General features: G+C 33.3%; 1 protein-coding gene across 6 annotated transcripts in view; it reads right to left on the bottom strand.

The window, feature by feature from the left end:
* Positions 1-21,532, bottom strand: part of FBXW7 (F-box and WD repeat domain containing 7) — a 220,530-nt gene that overhangs the window by 25,121 nt on the left and 173,877 nt on the right. For 3 of the 6 annotated variants that reach the window (XM_029940109.1, XM_029940101.1, XM_029940116.1), the window contains 2 exons: positions 4,412-4,494; positions 1,050-1,191 (listed from right to left, as the gene is read on the bottom strand). In XM_029940109.1, coding sequence (XP_029795969.1) covers positions 1,050-1,191; positions 4,412-4,494 — 225 coding nt within the window. Of the gene's footprint in view, positions 1-1,049; positions 1,192-4,411; positions 4,495-6,904; positions 7,279-21,532 lie in introns of those variants that run through there. The other 3 variants (XM_029940145.1, XM_029940135.1, XM_029940125.1) reach the window with 2 other exon arrangements.

Here is a 21,532-nt window from a genome sequence, read left to right as displayed (position 1 = left end):
ATAAAATACTACCAATCAAGCAGCTAGAGGTATGGAAATATATTCATTTTCCATTAGTGTCATGGATAATATTAGAGATACCTTCACTTCACATAACTTATATTGTTTGGTATTTATAAAGAATAAGCAAGTGTTTAATCTAGGTCAACTTTTTGCTAAATGCTTGATATATATGCATTATCTCACTGGAAGAAGAGATAAATCAATTTAATATCACTATCAGGATTTACAAAATTCCTAACAGAGGTTTGGTTGTAGCCAATCTTCCCGGTAACTTTCAAAGAATTTAAATGCCAATAAAATACAGTAATCAGCAGGTGAACACAGTAGCATGGCACTGATGAGAAGCTGCATTGAAGTCTTGGAGGCCACTAGGGTAACAGTGATGGGCACATCACCACCAGCGACTAGTCAGCGGAGTTCCTACACTACTCCTAAATGCTTAACTTCTAAGCAATACATTTTGGGAAGCAAGTACATTCAGAAACACCAACATAAAAGAAAAGTACGAAAGGTCTTATTATCTAAAAAGCAACAATAAAACCCCAAATACACACTAATACAAAATAAGCACTAGATTCTCTTGATTAATATTCTTAAAAATTAAAATGAGCTCCCTTATTTTCAATAGCATTTTTTATCGACATGTACTTCACACAACATCCAATTCACCATTTAAAATGTACACTTAAATGGTTCTCAGAACACCCGTCTTGCTGTGCAACCATCACCACTATCCACTCCAGAACACTTCCATCACCCCAGAAAGAAGTCCGGTACCTATTAGCAGTTAGTCCCAACATCCACTCACCAATCACGCAGCAATCACTAATCTACCTCTGTCTCTATGTATTTGCCTGTTCTGGATATTTCATGTCAATATAATCATGCAATATGTGGCCTTTTGTGTCTGGCTTCTTTCACTTAACAATGTTTTCAAGGTTCATCCATGGTGTAGCGTGTAACAGTTCCTTCTCATGGCTGAATAATCCCTTATTTTTTGCAGCAATTAAGTGAAGCATTTCAAGTACTGTGTTTAGACACGTCACCTGAAACATTTTCAGCCATTCTTGGAGGCCTGTAGGTGGTTGGACAGATGTAATTCTGCGTCGTTGTTGCCCTTGGCCATTGGCTGCTCTCAGGTCTCCAAAGGTTGTTGGTGTTGCTGAACATGGTACAAGCCCAGTGGTACTACAAAAACAATACAAGAGTGGAAACAAAGATAGGTATTTATTAAGAATAATGGGCTCTAATTTAAATAAGCATGTGATATAGCATATTTCAAACATCAACAGAATTATTATTTGTATTTGTTTATTGCCAGAGAGCAAGGATACACAAAATCTATTCTGCTATTCTTAGAGCAGGTTTCCTCCCTCCTACATAGCCACCTGCTAATATCCCAGCAATGCTAACTGGCACCAAGTTACGAATCTCTATGGCAAAACTGCAGCTTGTTGATACATACAAATGATGTTAAAATATTTCCTTAGAAGATACAGGTTCTACCTCTGTTATGACTAGTCTTCAGTGCCTTAATTAAATAGAAGTTTAAATTTCCTTTATAAAAAGAGTTGTGAAACTTACCAATGCTTTAAAAAATTTCTATGTAGAAGCAGTATGCTCATATATTTTACACATTTCACTATACACATTATTCCTTAAGTTTCAACTCAGATGCTTTCTAAATTATTTATAATATTTATCTCTTTCTCTCCAATTTTCCACTGTTATTTGTAAAGCTTAGCTTAGATAACATTTGACAGGAACAAGCCCTGATTAGACATATATTCATTCAAAACAGTAAGTACTGAAAACTTACTATATTATATGTAAAATTATATAAAATGAGATCATCTGAACACTTTTATCCAATCATTTAAACTCTGACACATTAAAGAAAATAAACCTTTAATTCTGCCACTAGTAAAATCAAAGACTTGAGATGATTTATCTCTAAAATTGTCCAACTCTCCTAAAATTGCCTAATAGCAAAAAAATAGAGTTATAACAAAGTTATTAATATATTAAACTTTACTTTCTAACTTGAATATATAATTAAATTATTTAATCAAGGTAAAAACTGAATATCTCTATTTTGGAGACATTTCAAATAAAAAGTTCAGGAAGACTCAATTACATTTGTAACATAATCTTCAGTTTATTGAGCTATGATAATAAAGTGTTTTACATCTGAAGAACAAACAAATTATAGCCTATTAGCTGAATATCTAAGCTCTGATAAATTACTAATTAAATAACACCTTCAATTCTTTTCTACCCAGTGTATTCCATTATTTTGTTAAAACGTGTATTTTAGTCACCAGATTTTACAAAGAAATCTTCATATCTACCAGCTTTAAGCTTTTTAACATTATACATCCAAGATAATCTATAACATACAACAATTAAATCTATTTTCCCATCTGTCAAATTTCTTTGTTTTTAATGTTTATTTATTTTTGAAAGAGAGAGAAAGAGAGACCTAGAGAGACAGACAGAGCGTGAGCAGGGGAGGGGCAGACACAGAATCTGAAGCAGGCTCCAGGCTCTGAGCTGTCAGCTCAGAACCTGATGTGCGGATGTGGGGCTTGAATTCACAAACTGTGAGATTATGATCTGAGCTGAAGTCGGAGGCTGAACCGACAGAGTCACCCAGGGGCTCCATGCCATCTATCAAATTTCAAAGGTAAGCCCTATTTTCTTCTCCAAAATGAAATAGAATGTGATCATAAATTTTCTAATAAGGAAGACAGAAAGTCATAGTTTCATTCTTTTTATTAGAAAATCTGGCAAAAAAGTTAAAAATCATTAAATATATACTGACAAAATCTCAAAACAGACATGGAAATCAAGATATGGTTTGGTTTGCTTTGGTAAGTTATATGTTAAAAGGCTGAAGACAGAACTTGCACATTTGCAGGTACTCTCTCAATATAAAAAGTGAGCAACAAAGACAAATTTTTAAAAAATGTGTTCTGTAGTAAAAATTCAGAATTTGTTTACAAGCTGCCTTAAACACAACTGAAAAACTTAATATCAGTGTCTTGGTATCAGCCATATTAATAGAAGACCAAAATGATATGCTTCACTGGAATCTATACATTAAAAATAGTACATTTTTACCATTAAACTCAACATTCTCACCCAAGAAATAGTTTATCAAGACTAGAAGGAAAAAGCAAATTGAAGTGAAGAGCTTCATGTGTCTATCACCCCACACCCTCTGGCGGAAGTACCAAACACAGTGAAATTGTGCAAAGGCAAAGGGTAACTGAGGGGGGAACAAGTAACATGGGAAATCACAGAGAAAGCCTTTCTTAAATAACTAAGAGATAATGTTATTTCTCTCCTCTATACGATCTCTGCATTTTCTGCATATAAAACTATTTATGATTTCTAAATTTCACAGAAGAGCATTTAAAAAAAGTATTGTCCACAACTGAATGAAATAAAAATATAAATTCTTTCTTTAAAAAAAAAAGATGCAATCTCTAGCACTGTTCAATCACAGAAACTTAAGTCTGAGCAATGTTAAATTTATTGTATCTTATATAATAAACATAACTCTAATCAAAATATTTAAGGAAAAAAGAAGAAATGTTACCATCATGAAGTTTTTAGGGCTTCTATAGCTAACTCTCAATCAGTGATTTGAAGAAGTGACAATTGTGCAGAAAAGACCAAAAAAGCTCTGAAGATACTTTTGTCATTTAAATTTTAAAATAGCACGTTACAAATGACATCCAAAGCCATTTTTAATTGGGTGGGTAACAGATATTGTGCTTAAGTTAGCCTAATTAGCGTGAGAGTGGGGAAAGTTTTATACTGATGCAAAATCCAAAAAATGATGGAATGGTGCACGAAACAAGACTACAATTGTATTTAGTTGTTATGGAAACTAATTTACTGGTGTGGATATGTATGTGTTAAAAAACATAAGATCTACCAAGCAAATAAAGGGGGATTTCTAACATAGGAAGATTTAGTTAATAACTGTGAGGTTTATTTCACTGCTAATAAACGTATCTTCAATTTTGCATATATAAATATCTACCCTAGAGCAGCTGTTGCTATAGTAACAAGATATATTTGCTCATATTCATATTTTAGAACTTACTTTTTAGAATTCCTTAAAAATTCTGATTTAAAAATATTGCTTACAAGAGAACTTCTGCTTGTGTCTTATTTCAAAGTATTAGTAAGAAAATATAAGCTACAGCGGTAGTCTTTCTTCTTATTTAAGACTAAGTATTTCTCAATGTTTAGTGATCTCAAAATGTGTTACAGAGTCAACAGTACCAGTAACATTGTAATTCTACGAGAATATTCTGGAAGAAATGCTTCTGGAATCATCAACTCTTTAAAGAAACATAAGAATCATGAGAGAATCAATTATGGTTAATATTACCTTGTATATTCTGAGACTTTGCATGGTTTCTTTCCCAAAGAAAAAGAGCGGACCTCAGAACCATGGTCCAATTTTCTTTTCATCTATAAGGTAAAGCAAATAAGATAGGTTTAAAAAAAATCACCTGTCCAACTATCAAATCTTAACATTAGCATTGGTACTATTGAAAAAAAATTCTTAAATTTTCGTAAGCCTAAATTTTCATCAATTAGGCATAGTAAATGTATGTAGAAAATAAATGTTCTATGATTTCTTCTACTAGCTCTACTTTGTTTTACTCTTTAAAAGACAAGAAAGGTGATTACTACCCCCGCCACTATTTTGTCCAGAAGAACAGCATATGGTAATTTAAAAATTGATATTCATCATACATATTCCTTAAGAGTGATATATCTGTCACATTTTTCCAGTTTAAGAACACGGGGAAATGCCATGTTAATACACACATTAAAGAACCATATTTAACCTATCTCTCTTAATGATCATCATTTTCCTTTGAAAACATATTTCAAGATAAAACAGACAATAAAAATCAAAATTTCAGAACCCGAATGGAAGTAACAGTAACTGAATTTAAAACACATATTTATTATAAAAGTGTAAAGAGAACAATGTAAATAAGATGATCTTGAAAAGTAATCATTATAAGGCATAAAGCAATGAATATGGGCAATGAAGAGAGTAAAAAAGTAAATCTGTAACAGGAGAGAGGTCTGGAAATGGTATAATAAAGGTGGAAAAAAGCCATCAGTTGATATTTACACAGAATGTAACTTCATTGACCGATGCTTACTTAGGACAAAATGTTTTGAAAAGCAACATCACCAAAAACATTAAAAAAACCCAAATTATACATCTTTGTAAGGTATATCCAACATCTATACTTTTAAAGTATTTCCTTATGCTATATATGTGTAATACTATAAATGCATTCAGAATTGTATTTTCTGAATATCAATATTGAAATATTTATGTTTTCTATTTCACCATCTGTTAACTGAGGTCATATGTTATAAAACTAGAAAACAAGATAAGATTCAACTTTTTCTATTTTAACAACCCTCTCAGATTTGTGTCTGCTAATTAATTACTGTACTGTGGAAAATTACATGAGGTAGGAAACCCCAGAGTGATAGAGAGCTATCCTCATTTTTAGAATAAGGCAAAAACCCTTGCTTTGCAGCAGACTTAGTTTCTCACCCATCGCCTCACATGGGAACATCATAAAACAGCATGCTGCATTATAAACACTAAAGAGAACCATCAAGACTCTAACAAAATTTTGAACCACACTATGGATAATAAAGCCTATGCTTTTATCATCATTAAAACGCCTTCCAAAATACAGTGATGATCTTATAATATCAGGAGCTAGAGTGAGGGTACAGCAAGCTTGTTCACGATTTATGGCTTAGTTCAAGAAATACCTACTGGGAAGATATGGAATTGGTCTTAATTCAACCCTTCAGAAGTTTCTGTACTCATTACGTTGTTTTAAAGTGATTCCTCTCAAAAACCAGTATGTTCTTTCTCCAAATAATTTTAATAAAATCCAAAAATAAATATATAGGGTTAAAATATAGATAGCCACTTGCTGGCATATATATAAATTATAGACACACACATACACATGCACGCAAATGTATCTATCAGGAAGGTCAGTCAGTACAGATTACCTTAAAAATCTAGCTTTTTTAACAACTTGCACAGATTATTATTTTCAAAATTAATATGAGAAACTTTGATATTCATTCTAATTAAGTTGTAATACTGGGTTTCAGAACTTCCTGGGTATCTTGTAAATACACATTGGTGCAAATGCCATTTGCCACCAAAAGCAAACTTTATTTCCATCTCAGAAATCCTTCAATGGATAAAAATACCCAAAATACATACCAAGGGAACCATTTGGAAAGGATTTTTATTTTTAGAATATTTTTACCAAATAAAGCACTTTCTATAGGCTATAGAGGCTTTTAAATATTATATTGTTTACTGAAAATCCTGACTTTGGAACGAAACATTAATTCTGCAATTTTAAAGGGGCACACAAAGTAAATACGATCTTTTAAAATATAAGTCCCAAATATTCTAGTGATTCTAGACTTTGAAAGAGTCAACTAAAGAAAAAGAGAAGAAATATGTATAAGATACAGAAAAATTAAAGGCAAAAGACCTACTAAAAGCCAACTAAGGGTAGCGTATTTCCAGGTCAGCATTTAACGGAGCCACATTTCTAAAGTCTACATATATTTTACTGAAAAATTCCCGGATTAAAACACACATTTTATTGTAAATTTAAAGCTGTTTACAGCTTACGTTGTCTTTGCATTATTTGCTTACATTCACGATGTAAAACCGAATACCAGCCATCCAGCCACCCACCAAAATTAGAGGATACTGCAGCCATCTCTGATGATACAGATTTTCCTTCTCAGGCAGGCACACACACACACACAATCATACAACACAGGAAGAAAACAGATTACTTACTTTGTAAAAAATCATTTTTAGTGTGCCGTAGAAACCCATATTTTCTGTATTTTTCCCCTTCAGTGATTCTGTGCCCCCGTGTGTCCGGCTGCTTGGCAGTCTCTGACAATATAAACCTTTTTCAGGTAGGTATGTCACAGATTCTAATGTGGACATGCTCAGGCACGTCAGAAAGGGAAGATTAGGGAGCAGAACCGGCAACAAAACTCCACAGTAAAGGCAAATGCAGCTCAGTATCAAACCGCTTCTCGGGACACACATACATACATGCAGCTTGACTGAGGAGAACTCGAGGGAATAATGAGAGAGAACCGAGAAGATTATTGGAGGAGACTATGCCCTGTCAAAGCCTTGACTGAACAGATTCCTCCCTCAGCAGCAGAGGGATCAGATTACATCTTCCCTTGAACACAGAATGGTGCAGTCCAGGATTCAGCAATGCAGACTGCACATCAATTATATGGTGATCCGCTCCAGGGAACCCGTAAGCACACAACGCACTGAACAGAGCGAGGATGTGGGCAGCAAATGAGACCGCCCCCACACGACAGCCCCTTCCCCTTTCAAACTTTCAGGAGGTTATTTTGTATTTTGTAAAACCTGCTTTTCTGAAGAGTTTTAAATGGCAAGCATCCTTTCCACAAATAAGTGCTTTCAGAAACATTTTGAAAATGGAATATATTTTCCATACAGTCCTCCCAACAGAGGCAGGGCAGGCTATTTCCACTAACGGTTATCCTATTGCAGTCCTGGCACAGACTGATCACATTTTTCAAGTAGCTTAGAAGATACAAAATGAGCAATCCCAAAGGGAAAAATGAAATATTCTTTCGGGGGGGGGGGGCGGTGCAGTTTACAATAAAGTAAACCAGTTTGGAGCATATAGCATTTGCAGAAATTATATAATAAGTTATATTTTAACCTGCATACTTCTCATATTGTTTAATGCAAACATTCCCTATGTTTTTCCATTTCCTTCATTTAAAATATAGATTTCAAGAAAATTACCACACACTTCATCAATTCTCGGTAATCATGACAATATCTTCTTACGAGTATCAGATTAGTATTAAGTGTGGAAAGTTTGGCCAAAAGACTATTTCTCCAAAGAAAGCAAAAACTGGGCTCATTGGAGAGTCCTACCCTTATTTGTTCATTTAATCTTTAAATAGTATGTACTGCACTTCTACCTCCAAAATTACTTTGACAATGTGTATTGCCTATCATTAAAAAGGCATTTTACATAATAATAAATACCAAAGTTTGCCTGAAGGCAACCTTTTTCTCAGAATGACTACTTCACAAATCTAGATATTTTATCTTGCAACTTGCTACACAACTAGTTTAGGAGGGAGGCAATTATAAGATTCCTTGGACTAGAAAGGCCCATTATTAAGGGTCTAGTTAATTAACTCCTACCCTTCCCATTAACATTCTTTATTACAAGTAAACTGTGTGCCTATAGTTATTTAAGTACTTAAAAAGTTTCTTCAGAAAAAGAAATATTTGGATTTATTATATTTTAATACTCTGCTATAGTTAACAAATGAGTTTCACTTAGGAAAATGATTCTAAATGCTGTATAAAGTAGTATCATAATTTTAAAAGTAAATGTTTACCTTTATAACAGACATTAAGTTAGTATAATGTCTTTTACTTAAAAAAACATAAATGAAATAAGATAATCTAAAATTTTATGAAGATGTACATCTTGGATTCCTCTGGAAAGTACATTCTATATATTATATTATCTTTTTAAAAAATTGACTCTTAAATTCTTACCCTCAGAAACAATATGTAAATGTACCTAGCAAAAAGTTAATTTTCTAAATAAACAACTAGCTTATTTCAAAGCAAAGTTCTTTCTACAAAGAAATCTCTTAGGGGAAAAAAATCCATAATAGACCCATAAACCCTTTTGTTTAGAAGACTCAGAGCACTCAAGATTTAAAAAAATACAAAGCCAAAAAAAAGTGATTTTCCCTCCACCATCAGCCTCAGTTCTGTGCTATCTGAAGAAACTAATTACAAAATGAACACCTGACATTTTCTCTAAAATTTGTCACTGGTATCCAGCTTATCAGAGGACAAATGAACTGCCCATCAATCATGTAACAGTATATATCTTGACTTCAATTGAAATCATGTCCTCTTTAGATGAAGTAACTTTTTTCAAAGTCTACTCAGTTAAGGACATGGACCAACTTTAATAAACCAGGAATACTGCCTCAAAACCTAGGATATTTAAGGAAGAAAATGACTTAATTTTCTATATTCAAAGGAATGCTCTTATGGTTACATGGCTCCTTTGTATGGTATGAAGTTAAAGGAAAATTTGACCCTCACAAACATATATTTATATGTAGGTATGTATATTCATGTTTTATTTTTGAATAGGTAAATATTTACATGATTCAAAAATCAAAAGGATAATCAGAAGTATACACTGAAAAGACTTTCCACCACCCCACATCCCCCATATTCCATGGGTCCCACTTGACAATTATTTTTGTTATCCTTTAAGTGAGAATGTAATAAACATTACATAAGTAAGTACTCATGAAGATTTTATTTTCCCACATATTTCAATGTCTCCCTACCATCCTGTTTACAATGTTAATTTGTAGAAAGAATTTGGCAAGCAAAACTAGTCAACTAAATTTCTAACCAGATTTCAAATAAATAAAAATAATTTTCAATAATCTCTAAAGTTCTACTAATGAAAGTTGTGATCTATTAATTTCATCATGATATATTATGAATAAAAGAACATAAAAGCATTCTCCATTCCTATTTCTGAAAGTCTTGGCTAAAGTACAGATATTTTTATTATTTGTTTATTTATTTTTAATTTGTTTTTGTTTTGAGAGAGAACTCACGTACACATATGAGCAGGGGAGAAGGGCAGAGAGAGGGGGGTCGGGGGGAAGAGGGAGAGGGAAAGGGAGAGAATCCCAAGCAGGCTTCATGCACAGTGCAGAGCCTGCTGCAGGGCTCAATCCCATGACCCTGGGATCATGACCTGAGCTAAAATCAAGAGTTGGATACTCAATCAACTGAACTATCCAAGCGCCCCTAGAATACACATATTTAAAACTTTATTCAGAGACTTAAGTTTCTTAGTAGTATGAATGAAAACCTTTATGTGTGTATTTATATCTTTTCTGATCCTTGTGGTAGACAAACATTTCAAAACTGAGATCATTCCATAATCTATGTTAAGTAAGTTTAGGAAAAAAAGTATTTTATGCTTCATGCTAGAATGTTAACTAGTAAGTTCACTGAAAAAAAGACTAGTCAACGATTATAGCAGAGACAATACTTGTGTTTGTCATCCAATTTTTTAGAATCACTACACAATGTATTAAGTATATTTTCACTACAATAAAGTAAATCTTCATATAATTTCAGCTAGGCAATAAATTTCCCACTGTATAAAAAAAATATTTCTTGTGCTGACTGACAACCTGTAAGTCTTACTGGAAATCTATCAGCAAGGGGAGTGACTGCTAACTCCGATTCAATGCTCATCTCGTCACAACTTCATTGATCTATGGGTATAAGAAGAACGGATGAGAGCAGCAACTTAAGAAAGAAAATAAATAAATTAATTAAAAAACAGTACAAAGATATGAAGATGTACTGGCTCAGAGGCAAAGCCTCTGGGAAATAATGCAGTAGAATGATTAACTTGCGAGGTAGCATAAGAGAAATGGTTTTTTCTGAGCAATTAGTTGGGATGACTAAGTTTTTTGAGGGACAAGTTGTAGTTATGGACAGAAACCAAAATTATTCTACCTGTAAATAGTGAGAAAAATATAAACAGTAAAGCAGTCTTCACTGAATCTTGTATCTTCAGAGAAGTATACACCTTTATACATAGTGTCAACAATGGAAGGAGTGATAGAGTACTTTTCCTCACCTTGAGTCTCAGAGTTACTTCCATTTTAAATAAATTTTTCTATTATTGCACTCATCATACCTAAAAATAATTGTCATTATTTTTATGTATCTTTCTTCACTACTATCTACTCCTTGAAGGTTCCCATCTTACTCTTGGACACAGTAGAAAAAACAATAATTGTTTTTGAATAACTGGCCATACAAGTAAATAGTGGCAACCACGGCATCATTTTTCTAAAGCATAAATATGTTATACTTAGTACTAAAAAGTCTTATCCATTGTATTAGAATTGATGATATTATACTACTATTGGTTCTTTTCATTATCTTGCTAACATTTAAAAATTTACTTCCATCTTATGTGTTTATATATCAATGATTTTATTATCATGACATTTTTTACTCTGATATTATACTAGAAAAACTACCTCCCAAAACAATTAGCTGTCTTGCCCCAGCACAGAATTTAAATTAGAGACAGCTCAAAATTTCAACATCAAAGGAATGCCAAGCATACTGAAGCTAAAATAAACTTTTTGAAAATGCACTACCCCACTGTCATTAACTTTCTGGGATGTGAGTTCTTACTTAAAAGGCTTACAGCTGAAATGGGCAAGTTGATAATTTGTCATATGATAGGTATTATCAAATTAAAATAATATGTATGCCCAGCACCTACATTTTCACTAATGCAAAAGGTAGCAGTATTGATCAATAAGCTGTTTTCCAGTCTTATTCATTAATTAAGCATTTATTTAGCACCTAGTATTTGTCAGGCTCAGGAGAGCATGGAACTAAGAAAACATTTTACTTCCTCCATTGAATTTAAGACACAGAGTAGGGTAACATACACACGTCTGACTCTTAGAACTCACACTGACATTAGTTCAAAACTAGGTTTCTGAGAACATGTAAAATAAAACAAGGTGAGCCAGATTTAGTTTGAAATTATCATCCAAGTAAACAAATACTGAAATATTACTGTGTTAGAAAAAAATCACAAATACTAAAATATATATAACTTCAGAAACTTGATTGGGGAGGTGGGGAATGCTTATAATAATAATATACAAAATTCTAACCTCAGTAAATCAGAATGTGAATCAAAATATAGCTCAGACTGGTTTAAACATTTTTTAAGATAACTATAATTTTAGGAGTGGTACTTTTATAAATTTTTCTTTTTCTTGAAGTTTCTGGTATTTATAATTCTCTTTACAAAAATACAATTCTTGAGGATTTGACACAATTAACTGCAATATTAATTCAGGCAGTAAAGGTTTTTTTCATCCCTTCTAATTGGGACACATTAGTTATCTGATAAACCCAAGTATTGTCTGTCTGTCTGTGTGTGTATACACCAATATATAAATATACAAACTTACACAGTTTGACACAATAATGCAGGTTAAGAGTTTTATTTATCAGAGCCACTGAAGAAAAGAATAAAGATGGGAATTTTGCTCTGCTAAAATTCGTGCTGTGGTAGAGTTATCAGATTTACACATGTACCAAAATGTTCCTTATAATATCTCTACACAGAGAAGCAATACTTGCAATAATTGACAAAGTAAGTCACTTTGGAGTTTATCCTGATTTCTTTAGAAATCAATTAATCTTTACATCTCATGCTTCAAATCCAAAATAAACTATAAGTGTGTTGAATTCATATTCAAAAGTTTCTTCTCAAAATTTTGTTATAATTGCTTTATAGTAATCCCTTCAGCAAAGTAAAAAAAAAAATCATAAGAAACTATAAAAATAAGGTTGATTTCAAGAAAAATAAAACAGTAAGTATAGAAAAAGGATAAAATCCATTTTCTCTCAATATAAGACCTATAATTCTATTCACTCTTCTACTTTATCTATTTCCATATTTACTGCTGCTGGTTGTGATGTTCAAATACATTTACTTGACTGGAAAAATATTTTTTCTGTAGGTGTGGTATATCATCTTATATTTTAGTGTTAAAATAATCTTTTGTTTCTGGAATTAATTTCTTAAATAAGTTGAAAATTAGTCATGACTTAAATTTAGCCATGACCAAAAAATTTAGAAAAAAGGGCTAAAGGCTAAGAAGTAAAAAAGTTGTACATACTGAATCAACAACAACAACAACATTAATAGCAGGAAGCTAACATTTAGTAACATTTATAACTAAAAGGGAACTTGGAAGTTATCTAATCTAGTTCTCCGTCATTTATGAAATGAACATGGGCTTTGGAATTGGAGAATTAGAATGGAGCCTTGGTAGGGGTTATTTGACCTTAATGAGTTCTAGCTTTTGTAATGGTAATTACCATATATCAACTTTCCTAACCTAACTCACAGAGTTAGTGAAGACCGATGCCCAACATATAACAGATATCCTATGAAATAATAACTGTTATTAACAGGTGAGAAAGGTGAGGTAGAGAATTAAGTGTCTTGGACAGGGTTATAGAGCTGTATTAGATAGAACCTTAGACTCTGGTCGCAAGTTCACTACTTTTTAACTGATTTCCATAAGATATGTGATGGCTCAAGTTAGGTTCAAAAAATTAGATATTTTTAAAGAAGGAAACAAAATGTTGTATTTTGCAAATAGCGATTACATATGCAAACTATGACTAAATTGTGATTATTCAGTTCATGGAATAATTATTTAGATCCATATGACTATGCTTCTGCTACATGTGGGAAATCTGAGGGAAAGACATGGTGACTGGGGAAAGGTGATAGAAACTGAAAGATTTAGGTTAAAAGAAGTAATTAAAAAATAATCACCTATATCCCAATATCTGAAAAACATTACTGAGGACAAATAAAAACATTACAATAACATTTCTTTCCTGCCAAGACACTTAAAATCCAGCTGGCAAGACAAGAAACTAATAGAGAACAGTATCTATCAAGTGCCAAACTGGGTAGTGTAGGAGATCAGAAAATGAAGAAATCATTCAAATGGAAAATTTCATATAAAATGGTCTTGCTTCTTAGTTTGGTAGCAAACATAAGTTTGGTAGATGTTAAAGAAGAAAAAAGGAAATTACCCTCTGTGGACTAAAGGCATATGTGGAAATAACCACTATCACTAACTTGAAGAATTAACATCTTTAACACTTCTAGTAGTTATTGGTCTTAAACAGTACATTGGGAGTAACCTATTTAGCAATCATTTCCTAATCAAAACATTTAATATTACAGTTAAGGGGCACCTGGGTGGCTCAGTCAGTTAAGGGTCTGACTCCAGCTCAGGTCATGATCTCACGGTTGTGAGCCCCGTGTCCGGCTCTCTGCTGACAGCTCAGAGCCTGGAGCCTGCTTCAGATTCTGTGTCTCCCTCTCTCTCTGCCCCTCCCCCACTCATGCTCTGTTTCTGTCTCAAAAATAAACATAAAAATTAAAAAATATACATTATGGTTAAAATACTCTTTAACTTACTAGTAATGGTTTCTTCAAAAGTACTTTCTGCCATGACTCATTCTCCCATTTTAGGGATAATATGTGTCTTTCTGTACAAGGAGAACTTTCCTATGTGGGTGTAAAGATTGTTGACTTTTCATTTAGTTATAAACACTGACTAATAAGGGGTCCTTCTGTTTCAATAGGCACTTCTACCAGATCATACACACAAGTGGCTTGTACTTTTGAATATGGGGGGAATGAAGAGATTTCAGAAATAAACATTCATTCAAACATTACAGTCTCCCAAAAAACTTGATGAAAAGACAATAAAAAATGTAATTCAGGGCAGTAGGGTACATGATTCATTGATTTTCACCAATATGTGGGGAAAGGATCTCTGGAATTAAAAAACGCATGACTTGCTTGGAAAATTAAACAGTTTGTATTGTTCTATTCCCAGCCCTTTCTCCCCATGCCCTGCCTCTCCAACCCCCAGACTCAAAGCCTCTTTTTAAGGAAAAGACTTCATTGTAGAGCATTCTAAAGTCAGAGAAGCTGTTCATCATGTAGAGAATTAGGGAAAGGGCTACTGTAAAGTAGAAGGTATGTGAGATTCAAACACATGATATAAAGTATGGTCCTCTGTGAAATACATATGCAAATATTTAAGTGTATATATATGTGTGTATGTGGGCGCACAGAGAAAAGCCTATGTAAATATATGAGAATATTCACAGTGGTCATCTAAGTGGCTTAATAAGAGATTTTCCCTCTTTTTTCTTGCCTGTCAATAAACAACTTCGCTTGCATAACCTGGTATGTGCTAGCAACTTTTAGACTCTAGGCATAAGGTGGCAAACAATGCAGACGAGCTCTCTATTCTGTGTTGTTTATATTCCAGGGCAGGGTGGGGGAGAAGATACCTCATAAGCAAACTGATACATGAGTAAGAAAATTTCATATAATGCTTAGTTCTAAGAGAGAAATAAGAAAAAAACCAGGGTGCTATGAAAGAAGTAAGTAGTTAGGGTAGTAGAGACGTGTGGCTAATTTTGAACGGCATCATCCAGGAAACAACTTTTTAGTCAAAATGACAGAGTAGAGCCTGGGATCAGCAAGAATAAGTCCAGTCTAGCTAAGATGAAGTGACTGGGACACGATGAAGACAGACAGGTAACCAAGGCCCAGATCCGGTAGGATCCTGTAGGCCATGGTCAAGAGTTCAGCTTTAATTCTAAGTCCAATGTGAAGTCATTAGAGGATTTCTAGGATAAGGGTAAACACAACAGAACTTCTGTATATATTTTTGCCTATTTTTTATATTTTCAAAAATGTATATAAAATTAAAGACTGCTTACAAAGTAATTCTCAGTTACTGAAGTTAGAGATACACAGAAAAGAAGATATAACTGTACTTGAACTCTTCAACTCTTTCATCCAGCAATTACTCTTTCATCTCCCTCACACTTATTCTCAAACTCAGCACTTATCCCAAAAGATTCCTAAACTTGGAAAAGAGAATTACAGCACTTAATTAGGCCATACCATGTGCCAAGTACTATTCTAAGTCTTTACATCTCCCAACCCAATTCTAGAAGAATGAAGGAATGTCTACTGCATCATATGCCTATTTCCTTGCTCTTCTAGTTTCTATGTTCTGATTTTACCTTACATTTTAGTACTTGACGCTTTGGGGAAAGACGTTAGTGTTGGGCTCAGATCTCTAGAGATGGACAATGCATCTTTCAACCTTTATTTTAACAAATGTTAACAATGGCAAAAGACATGGTTACCTTTAGTTATTAGAGACAAAAGGATTTTACCCATGGCACACTTTTTAAGACTGCTTCTCTGTGATCATAAAGTAATTCCAGAACATAACCACAGAATCTCAAAGTTGGAAAAAGCCTTCAACTAAAGCTAAGTACAGCCTCAGGTACAACCCTACTTAGGTACACCTTCATTAACGTGCTGTCACCCAAGATCTGCTTAATCTAAAATACATGTTATTCTCAACTCGGTAATCTTTTGTTGGTTGGCTTCCCAATTTTGATAATTATCTCCAATTATAAAATTTGGCTACAGATACATAAAGTCCAGATTCAAACTTATTGTACCTTTTAAAATACAGTGTCTCTTCTCATTCCAATCATCTTACAAATCTTCCAGAAGAATTTAAAATGAGAAGGGATAAGTTTCATCTTTTAAAACTCTAGTTATGAATCAAAGTCTGTGGACTTAAACTTACTTTACTTATTCAAAAATACTTATTGATTCCATAATGGTGCTAGGCCAGTAAGAAACATAAATCACACCAGGTTCTTGCTCCAACATCATGGGGATCTTTAATCAATTCTTTACTCATTTTAGAGTACCTTACCTGCTCTTTAAGTATTTGTTTGATGCAGATGTCAAGTAAGGAGAGAAGAACCTAGTAATCATGCCCCCACTACACTTAAAAAGGAGGATTCTAAAGATTCATTTCAGAAACATCAAATTACATTTTAAAGCAATTACTGTATATATAATTTAAGAAACTGCATTCTTTGCTTTGAAAGAATCTAGAATTATCTGACTAGCATAACGTCTACATGATCCCCTAACTTTTTAGGAGATTTCAACAGACTGTAAAGTTTCAGTAAATAAAAGCAGAGTACCAAAAAAAAAAAAAAGATTGCTAGAAAGCTAGAAATAGATCGGTCATGAGTAACGTTTGACATAATTTTTGCCTGTCGCAGAAATATTTTCAAAATAACAATGTGAAAAGGTATATGATCTATGGTAGTTTTTCTATTTGCAGTGAATGTAAGATCAATGGTCAGGAGCACTTTGACATCTTAGCAAAACTATTATAATAGAAATATTTTATTTATAGGGCACCTGGGTGGCTCAGTCACTTAAGCGTACAACTTCGGTTCAGGTCATGATATTATGGTTTGTGGGTTCAAGTCCCACATTGGGCTCTGTGCTAACAGCTTCAGAGCCTGGATCCTGCTTCAGATTCTGTGTCTCCCTCTCTCTCTGCTCCTCGCCTGCTTGTACCTTGTTTCTCTCTCCCCCCAAAGTAAATAAACATTAAAAAAATTTTTTAAAGAAATATTTTAAGTTCACTTTCTTTATTAAATTTCTTTAATATTTAAGAACATATTTATTATCTGTAATCAAGGCCTCCAAATGTTTAAAAATTAACTTTGAAAGTTTGCCGCATATGATGCATGCCTCTAAAAAATTCTTTCTGCAAGATGTGTATCATGAATTTCCTTCCAGTTGTGTGAACTCACAGTATGTAATCACGGCACAATGACTACTAAACAAATGTGCATTACAGTTTAAGAACTGCTATGTGCATACAGCTGGTCCGTTGAGAACTGCTACATGGCGATTTGAGAACATTTTAAGAAACTGAATCTTAAATTCTTTTTAATTGAGTCAATACATGTTCAAACTTTTATAATATGAAAAATAAATACCATGAGGAATAGCTTAAATCTACCAAATTATATAAAGTCAAAGCTAATAAAAAGATGTTGAACTACAGAAAATTCTCAAAGTTGTTATATTTTGTTAGCCCTTGTGACACACACACACACATAAACATACATACATACATACACACACACACACACACACCTTTTCATTTTCAGACTTTCCTTTAAAGTTATTCTATCAAGAGACAAAACAGCCTATTAAGATTTTAGAATAATTTTCAAAGATGTTAAAGAAAGACATGTTAATCATCATGATCACAATGTAAAGAGCAGATTAAAACTAAATGGTATTTTTAAGATCTTTTTATTTAACTAGCTTTTATTAAATAATTGCAATAAACACATTTTGTTACTGGGTGGCTGTCAGTTAAGTGTCCAACTCTTGATTTAGGCTCTGGTCATGATCTCACGGTTCATAGGTATGAGCCTGCTTGGGATTCTGTCTCCCTCTCTCCCCACCCCTCCCCTGTTCTCTCAAAATAAACATTAAAAAAATGATATTGTTAGACCAGGATGTAATTTTTTACTCCATCAATTCATTTATTTCAAAGACTTTAACTTTGTGAAATTTACTGTACTTGTTTTTCTATATAAGGGGCACAGAAAAAGGAAATTACGTGACAAAGTTTATGGGGAGGCTCTAAGCCCAAATTCCACTATAATATTATTGGGCTCATCCAAATGAATCCTGAGTCATATAATGGTTCTCTATTTTCTAAACAATGACACAAGATGGGAGAAGAAAACTCAACAGTGATTCAAACATTTTGTTTTGGTAGTTCTAGATCTGCTACATTCAAGAAATATTTAGCTAGGGTTACCAAAAGCCAGACACTAAGCATAAAGGATGCAAAACTGAGCAAGATGTAATCTCTACCCTGGAAGAACTCCCAATTCAGGGGCAAGAACAGGCAAGCCAATAAAAAAATGACAAATCAATATAATTGAAATATTTTCAAGAAACACACATGGTAATATTTTAAACCTAAGAAAAAAGGAAAAATAAACACTATATTTAATCTGATTTGAATACTCCCTTACTGCCCACCATCAAAATATACTGTAAACTATTCAAGCTTGAATAAGCAACTCTTTTTTTTAACAAGTTCCCTCAAGAAAATGCAGTTTACAGAGAAGAAAACTTCAGGCACTCTTCTAGATACTTATATAAACTTATTGAAAGTGTCTAACAACCCTATGAAGTATGTACTATTATTATCCCATTTTAGAAGTGAGGAAACAGACACAGAGGGCTTAAGTAACTTCCTCCCAAGGTTAGACAACTAAGTAGGGTGGCTAGGATTTGAACACAGCCAAATCTTGGTCTCCAGTTTACAGAAAATGAAATAGTGTTTTGTACATACAAAACAAGAAGTATTCGTAGTTAAGAAATCTGTAGGATGTCTCCTGAGCTGTTTCAGTCTCCAAATGTGTGATAATAGATGAGATCTATGTTAGAATCACAGCAGATATTGAGAAAGAAGAGACAAAGTAGGTAGCTAATTGTGTACCTGATACACTTTACTTCTGGGAATTTACCAAGAGCTGCTTGACAAAGAATTAATACACTACTGCCAATGTCTCCTTAGTGAAGAATTGCTCCCATTATCTTTTATATTATATTGAAGGTAGGCAGCCATCAGTAGGTATAGTGAAAGAAAAATCTATCTGTTGAATGGTGCTTATAATTCCTTTTCTACACCCCCTCCCCGACCAAGAACTATATCCTGCCCTCCTCAGTCCCTCATGTCCTATACTTTATATCTCTAAAACATGAAATCATGAAAAAAAAAAAAAAGCTGAGAACAGAATATGTCAAAGTATCTCACTGGAAAGTCTTTTTGAAAGGGCTACTAGTCTTTCACCCTTACCTGAATGATCTGAATACTACAGAAGAAAACTGGCAAAAGTTATGTATCAAAACACTAAAGAAATTGTTTTAAATGCTCTTTTACTGGTTATAAAGACCCCACAACACTAAACAGGGAATTATGACTTTTACTTGATTTTTGTTTAGTTTAATAGACAGATTAAAAATACCTGATTTATTAATACACAGTAGTGTTGGAGGGGGAACTTTTCAGAGTATATATCAGATATATGCTTCAAAATTCAGTTATCACTTTGGCCCTGTTTCTTAATTTCATCACACAGATAGTTTTCTAAGGGCCAATCCATCTTTAATAATAGTCAGTTTGATCCATGTGTAGTTATCACTTCCTAGGAGTAAACATCAGCGTTGACAATACATGGCTATGTCTGTGATTCTATCCTATACTGTTTCAACTATCTCTAATTGTTTTTATTCTACCTGGGATACATAATTAAAACAAATATAGATTTACATGGTTATTTTAATTTCCCACATTCATTCAACCTTATTTATTTGGGTGTCTATTACACATAAGTTAAATTAAGTATGGTCCCAGCTTCATGGCTAAAGTTTACAGTGTAGTAAGAGAGGAAGACAAACAAAACAAAGCAAAAGTAAATCTGGAAAATGTATAGAGTTTTTACAAAAATGCGTAATGTTAAGATTTTGACCTAGTCTGGAGGTTCAGAGAAGACTTCTCTTCTCTGAAGGAAGGACTAAAGTGTGTAGGGCCTGGGGGGAAGGGCACTCCTAATGGCTGCAAGGCACAAATAAAGGCTTTATGGCAAGTGCAAAATGAGGCTAAGAGAAGTAGATAAGGGCTAGATTATGCAAGACCTCATAGAGGGTTTTGGTCTTTACCATATGAGTAATGAAAAGCTAATGCTGGAAGTTAGTGAAGGGAGAGAAATAATCAGATAAGCCTCTTGAAAAAATCATTCTAAATGTAATATTAAAAATGGAATGGAAGTGACTGTGGATATGGAGAGACTATGTGAAAAATTTATTGTACCAGGCCAGGCAAGAAATAATAGTGGATTAGCCTAGCTAGGTGCAACAGAGACAGATAAAGTGAACAGTTATAAGACATTTAGGATATAAAATTAATAGGATTTGGTGACAGACTGACTAGTCATGAAAAGTAAAGGAGGAGGAATTATTAAAGATGACACCTAGGTTTCTTATGCAACTGATGAGACATGAGAGAGGATACTAGACAAGAGTAAGTGTTTGTTTTTCTTGCGGTACAGAGCATCATGAATTCCCTATTTGGTCATAGTTGACTTGAGGTGTCTTTGAGACATCCAGGTGAGGCTATCATGCTCCAACTAGCTCTGGAGCTCAGAACAAAGGTCTAGAATGGGAATGAAAACATGGAATCATCTGTGTATAGGCCACCTTGAATTTCCTTCTTTGAGCCACCTCCTCCCCATTCTAAAGCTGTAATGACAGTGCTTGCACCAATGCCTTGTCACACTGTAGGCACATTTATTATTTGTCCTATCCTTTATAAACTGTAAGTTCCATGAAAGCAGTGAACACTTCTTTTTTCATTCTTTTACCTCAGCTCCTCACATAGTTCCTGGGCTTCCTAGGGTATCAATAAATAATATTTAAATGAGATAATGAACAATGTAACACACATTTGAGTCAATAATGACACAAAACTACAGAAATAATAACTGTAGAAGTTAATTTTCAGCATAATTTGAAAAGCTCATATAACTCTAAATAAAAGGGAAGGTGATACAGGTGAAAAAATATTTTATATATTATTTATTTTGTATTTATTATATATAGTATTATTTGTATCACTTTAAATATTTATATACATATATTTCCCCCTCAGGGAAAAGTAATACAATTTTCTAGATATTTATCAGTTATACAACTCAAGCATAAACTAAATTGGAAGAAAATATATAGTTTGATATACAACAAACATGCAATTATCTTTGTTAAAAAGCCGACCTGGT

The sequence above is a fragment of the Suricata suricatta genome, chromosome 1, assembly GCF_006229205.1.
Source record: "Suricata suricatta isolate VVHF042 chromosome 1, meerkat_22Aug2017_6uvM2_HiC, whole genome shotgun sequence".
Classification (NCBI taxonomy): domain Eukaryota; kingdom Metazoa; phylum Chordata; class Mammalia; order Carnivora; family Herpestidae; genus Suricata; species Suricata suricatta.
The sequence above is the reverse complement of the archived record's forward strand: the minus strand, read 5'-3'. Positions and strand labels throughout refer to the sequence as shown.